The following is a 6,088-nucleotide window of genomic DNA, read 5'->3' as shown; positions in this document are numbered from 1 at the left end:
CATACATTTAGTCCTTAGCCTGCATCCAAACGCTGGTGTTTCCTACCTATCCGGTGTAAGATTATCCGGGGAGTCCGGGAGAAATCCAGCAGTCTGCGCTGATCATCCATCTCTATAATCCGACTTCACGGTTGTTTTTTAAACTCTGTGAATTTCTCGTTGAAGCTTGACTTGGGACATGTTTTTACAAAAAACAAGTTCATCAAAGAGATCATGGGCCGCCGTCTCCTTCTTTTTTTCTTCTTCTTTTTCGACTGTTGGCATCCATATTGTCGCATTACCGCCACCTTCTGGTTATTACGACTATCACGTCTGAACCACATCTTCATAGATTTATTTTTATTTTCAAAAACAGGAKAATTTTGTTGTGATTTAACTTCAGACCGTGAGAAAAACGTTTATGTTTTTAGCTCATTTGTTGTATGTAAACCTCTGATTTCAAGTTAATCTATTATTCCAACTCAGTAAACACATAGAAGAATGGGACAAAAATTATTCAAAATGGTGTAAAACATTCATTACTGCAGTTGCTGCTACCAAACACAGGRCTGACTAGGATAGCGTTTTCCCCCTGTAATAAATAAAATATTTTAAATACAGCATTTTTGTATCTTTAAGTTATTTTTATCTGGTATTAATCATCTGGAACATTAAAGTGTGACAAATAAAATCAAAAACAAGTAAACTGCATGGATGTGAACAGGTTTTCACAGCACTCTATAACATTTATGCTGCCACCAACTAACATGTGATCTGTAAACAGATAAAATCAGGAAAAGAAGGAGCTTAAACTGAAAAGTTTCCACAAAACCTTTTATTTGGCAATSTTTATGTAAACAAGAAAAACCCACMTAARTCAGTCAATCACTACTGTAACTATTGTGATACAAATTCATGGAACTGCCTCACTGGACTACAATTTATTAATTGATATGACTATTATTACCAGGTGTACAACATATTAGTATATTTTACTTTTAGAAAGACTGATGTAWATTCAGAGGCCCAGATTAAACTCAGCTCTTGTTAATTTGAAAAGGTAAATCGTAAAATGAGCACATTAAACCAAATTTGACAAAAAAAWWMMAMSAMCMAAAAAACAGTAATCTACACAGTCCAGGAATAATAACATYTTTCAGAACATCAAGATGCGAGATTAACAGCGCCCTCTGCTGGAGTTTTGTATTTACTTCACCAGTCGATGGTACAGAAAAAGGGGGGTAAAAAACAATAAATGCACCATCCATCAGTCGTTTACATCCACTTATACTTGCAGAGAAAAGCTTCTGCTGGGACAGACTGCTGACATTTATTAGAAAGAAGACAAGAAAAGTAACAAAATTAGAGACAATTGCCATTAGATTCAAAGCTGTGTTTTATTTCAAAGCACTCCTGACACCCACTGCCTTCTTGTGTAATATTGTTAAAGAAATCCAACAAAATGATTCAAGATCTCACAAAAAAATGTCTGTCAGGTTCAGAAATGGGTGCAATTTCTGGTGACTGGAGACGCAACATTTATCTCTTCCAACAATTAAATCAATATAAAATCCATCCATTCATACACTCATCATATGAACTACTAACACTATCCTTATGCCTGAGCTGTCTTTACAACATGTGATTATGTGCAGATCTGCAGCAAGCAAACCACCAATAAAAGGTTGCCACAGGAGGCTTGATCCTTGTCTTGTGGCTTTGTGGGAAAAAACAATGACAAAATAGACTTTTTTCCAACTACTTTAATTCAATTTTCACATTATAATTACTAAATACCCAATAACCCACTAGTGTGAAAAAAGAACTATGTGCCTTTTACTCAAGTATGCTAAKTATACTCAAGCTTGCTAATTTTGTACTACAGTAATTTTTACTCATTTAAAKTGTCTCCATGGCAACCATGTGTCTCATCTGTGGCTTCTCATGTGCCGAGTTAAACCATGTCGCCGACTGAAATCTTTTCCACARGTTAAACATGAAAAAGACTTCTCACCTGTGTGAACTGTCATGTGATCAGTTAAACTACACTTCTGATTGAAACTTTTTCCACAAGTCAGACACTGAAAAGGTTTCTGGCCTGCATGAATCATTAAGTGACGAGTTAAACTACACTTCTGATTGAAACTTTTTCCACAAGTCAGACACTGAAAAGGTTTCTGGCCTGCATGAATCATTAAGTGACGACTCAAAGTACACTTTTGACTGAAACATTTTCCACAGCTCGCACATGAAAAAGGCTTTTCGCCTGTGTGAGTGATCATGTGCTTGGTTAAGTGCTTTCTTTGAGAAAAACTTTTTTCACAGCTCACACATGAGAATGGCTTCAACATTGTGTGAMTCCTCGTGTGAATAGTCAAAGAATACTGATCAATAAAGCATTCTCCACAGGTCTTACACTGAAAAGGCTTCTCACCTGTGTGCCTTCTCACGTGAATAGTCAAAGAATTTTTTGTAGTGAAATGTTTGCCACAAGTCACACACAAAAAGGGCTTTTCGCCTGTGTGACCCATCATGTGCATAGCTAAATGCTGCTTTAGACTAAAACCTTTTCCACAGGTCACACATGAAAATGGCTTCTCTCCTGTATGAACTCTCATGTGAACAGTTAGATTATTTTGTCTACTGAACCTTCTTCCGCAGTTCTCACATGAAAATGGCTTTTCACCTGTATGAACTCTCATGTGAACATTAAGTTCACTTGTATAACTGAAACCTTTTCCACAAATAACGCATAAAAAAGGTTTCTGACCTTTGTGATCTGTCATGTTACAATTAAAATTATCTTTTCGAATGAAACATTTCCAACATGAGTAAGGCCTCTGGCATGTGGTAGTTGATGTATTTTTAGCCAAGTCACTACTTTGAGGAAGGTTTTCCTGACCTTTTTGTTTTGAACCATCACCATGTTGTTCGATTTTCTGATGCCTCTTTTGTTCCTTCTCTCCGTCTCTCTTTGCTCCAAAGTCATTAGGATTGCTCTTTTCCTGATTTTGGTTCTCAGCTTCAGCAGCTTCCTGGAAGATGACTTGGATCCTCTTTGGTTCTGATTCAGTGTGGGATGTTTGTTCATCAACAGGAACCACCATGCAGGTATCAGTCTCTTGTTTTTGYAGTGTGTGCTGTTCTTYGYCCTGATTGTAAACTTTCTCTTCCACTTTTATCTGCTGATGTTTTAGATCATCTTGTTCTTCTTTTATCTCCTGATGTTCTAGATCATCTTGTTCTTCTTTTATCTGCAGATGTTCTGGCTCTTCCTGTTTCAGAGAGGAGCTCCTGTCCTGGTTACTTTGCTCCCTCATATAAATGTTATGCTGTTGGTGGTCTGGAAAAAAAAAAAAAAAACGAAAAATAAGTTACAAGTAAATTGGAGAAGAATTKTATTGTTTGACATTAAAATCACCAGACACCTGAAATTCAAGAGTCGAGGCAGGCAAATATCAAATATTTATGTCTTCTTATTGTGTCAGTACTGTTAAGCAWTCACAATATTGAAATGTTCTTTCTCTTTATTCTTTGTCTTTTATTATTCCAGATGCTAATKTTTTGCCTTGCTACTCCAAAAATGTTTGTTCTGTTTCAACCACTCCGCTTTTACGATGTTCTGGTCATTCGGGACAATGCGATTGTATCTTTTGGTACATATTATCTTCAACAAATTATGAAATATTAAACTTTTAATGCATATTTTGGCACCATTGGAATGACTGGAAAACGTCAGAAATTCCACCAAATTCTGCAGTCACTCTTTCACAGCTAACTACCTTCACATGTTTTCAGCTAGAAATGCCATTCAAAATTTAAAATGTTGTCATAACCTTCGGCTACTTCTGCACGTTTCAGGTTTTCATATCCTTTACCATTTTCATAAAATGCTGCTTTAACTGAATGCATATTATYYTCATATTTTATCTCCAATGATGGAATTATTCAGTTGTTAGAGTGCTCACTTTAACTTTGTGAGAATTGCTSTGATTACTCGCTCAATTTTCATTCTTTCTACACATATTACACAACAAAACGTAGGAATTAATGTCTATTCAGAAATTACAACACTGATTGGTGTGAGAATTGCTGTTTTATGGCAAATCACTCCGAAGCATCGCGGCTTCAACCCATCAGGAATGAGACAATACATTGCAGTTTCATTTTGTTTATGTGTGACTGTCACCAGTCTGATGTGATATGGTTATGTAACCATGCAGCAATGTGTGTGTGAGCAGATAAAAGAGACAGAGGAAAAACACAGAATCCGCTACAAAACGCTTCAAAATGCATTTCTTCGTGTTTCTTTCTTCTTTTTTACATGATATGAATTATTTATTTTGTATTTATTACCAATTCTAGCATTTCTAATGCTTTAATTCTTCTTATTCTTCTTCTTATTAATTATTATTATTATTATTATTATTATTATTATTATTATTATTATTATTATTATTATTTGATCTAGCCGTGTATAGTTCTATTGCTTGTGTTTTCAAATGCTAGTCTGTAATTACAAGGAGAGAAAGCAGTGAAAAAAGAAAGAAAAATAAAGCACAGCCGAGATCTCAGCTTAGCACCACTGGCTCCATTTTCTTTTCCCAAAAGTTAACGGTTTTAACAGTACAACTGTGAGGCCTGCGTCCAATKTCCTGTTAAAAACGATTATATGGGAGGGGATCAGTTACTAAAAAGATCCTGATAAAGAAAGGTTCAGATATTTATACTTTAACCGTCATCCAATCGCTGGTGTTTCCTACCTATYCGATGTAAGATTATCCGGGGAATCCGGGAGAAATCCRGCAGTCTGCGCTGATCATCCATCTCTTCCTCCGACTTGACGGTTATTTCTTTAAACTCTTTGAATGTTTCTTTAGCGGGAAACATTAAACACACCGAATGCATTTTTTTTTTTTTTTTTTTTTACAGAAAAACACTAGCACATTCAACAACAGAAGGTGGACCGTCTTCTTCTTCTRTGAATGTCGGTATCCACATTGTTGCTTTACCGCCACCTTCTGGATCATAAGAACATCACGTCTAAAAACGYATAAGGTTACTTCCGTTTATTATGAGCAGTTCTCTTAAAAAAACGTAAAATATTATTTTTCCTTTCAACTTCATCTAAATAAAACAAATGCGTTAAACCTCAGCTCCCAAGTTTTCGTACATACTTGATTCATGTTGTCCACTTGACTCATATTTCCAATAAAGTAGCAGTAAAAAAAAAAAAAACTCTAATTCTAGATAATTATCTATTATCCCCTAGTTCTTCTGCTCCTTGTAAACTTATTTATTTTGAAATCTGTATAACTGTCATTTCGATGCATTATCCCCTTGTCTTTGCTACGGCTTTGTGTTCCCTAAAAAAATGACACAAAATGACACAAACATATGCATCTAAAGAGGAAAATGGTAAAACAGGAGTAGCAGTTTATATTCTGAATCAAAAAGTTTTTATGAAAAGAAGAACAACAGATAATTTATCAATTTTTTCAGCAGAAACGTTGGCAATTATTTTGGTGTTGCAATGGGTGGTGGGGGTAAAACCCAGTAATCTGTTCAGATTCAACATCTTGCCTAACTAGTATTATCTGTGGAAAATCTGAAAGCCATCAAGATCTTTTAGATGAAGTTAGTTATTTGATATATGGTATAAAGCAACAAAAAATAAGTACTCAATTCACATGGATTCCAGCACAAAAAGGAATGTGAAAAAGTAATGAAAAAGTAGATAAGTTGGCTAAAGAAGCAGTTAAGGCAAGATAAATKGAATGAGATGTCCCACTAAGTAGAGCAGAAATAAAGGTAATTATTAAAGATAAAATAAATAATATATGGCAAGAGAGATGTAATTTAGAAGAAAGAGGAAGGCATTTACATAAAATACAGAAGGAGGTTCTTCTGTATTTTATGTGATAAAATACATATATACTATATAGTATATATAGTATATACTATATAGTATATACTACTATATATACTATATATAGTAGTATATATACTACTATATATAGTAGTATAATGAATAGGAGAGAGGAAATATGGATTAACAGGTTGAGAATTGGGCATACTAGTTTAAATAGTGGTTTAATAAATAGGAAAA

At 34.7% G+C, this 6,088-nt stretch overlaps 2 protein-coding genes across 2 annotated transcripts in view; both read right to left on the bottom strand.

The window, feature by feature from the left end:
- Positions 1-287, bottom strand: part of LOC103472653 (oocyte zinc finger protein XlCOF20-like) — an 8,519-nt gene extending 8,232 nt beyond the window's left edge. The window contains exon 1 of the mRNA XM_017307411.1: positions 47-287. Coding sequence (XP_017162900.1) covers positions 47-110 — 64 coding nt within the window. The 5' untranslated portion in view covers positions 111-287. The remainder of the gene's footprint in view (positions 1-46) is intronic.
- An 813-nt stretch (positions 288-1,100) lies between these two features.
- LOC103472602 (gastrula zinc finger protein XlCGF28.1-like) lies at positions 1,101-4,806 on the bottom strand. Its single transcript, XM_017307357.1, has 3 exons — positions 4,743-4,806; positions 2,102-3,322; positions 1,101-2,017 (listed from the first exon to the last, which is right to left on the bottom strand). The coding sequence occupies exons 1-3, from the start codon at positions 4,804-4,806 to the stop codon at positions 1,908-1,910; spliced, it is 1,395 nt and encodes a 464-aa protein (XP_017162846.1). The 3' UTR covers positions 1,101-1,907.
- Between the last annotated feature and the right edge of the window lie 1,282 nt (positions 4,807-6,088).

Source organism: Poecilia reticulata, linkage group LG11 (genome assembly GCF_000633615.1).
Source record: "Poecilia reticulata strain Guanapo linkage group LG11, Guppy_female_1.0+MT, whole genome shotgun sequence".
In the NCBI taxonomy this organism is placed as follows: Eukaryota; Metazoa; Chordata; class Actinopteri; order Cyprinodontiformes; family Poeciliidae; genus Poecilia; species Poecilia reticulata.
Note: the sequence above shows the minus strand (reverse complement) of the source record. Positions and strands in the feature narration are given on the sequence as shown.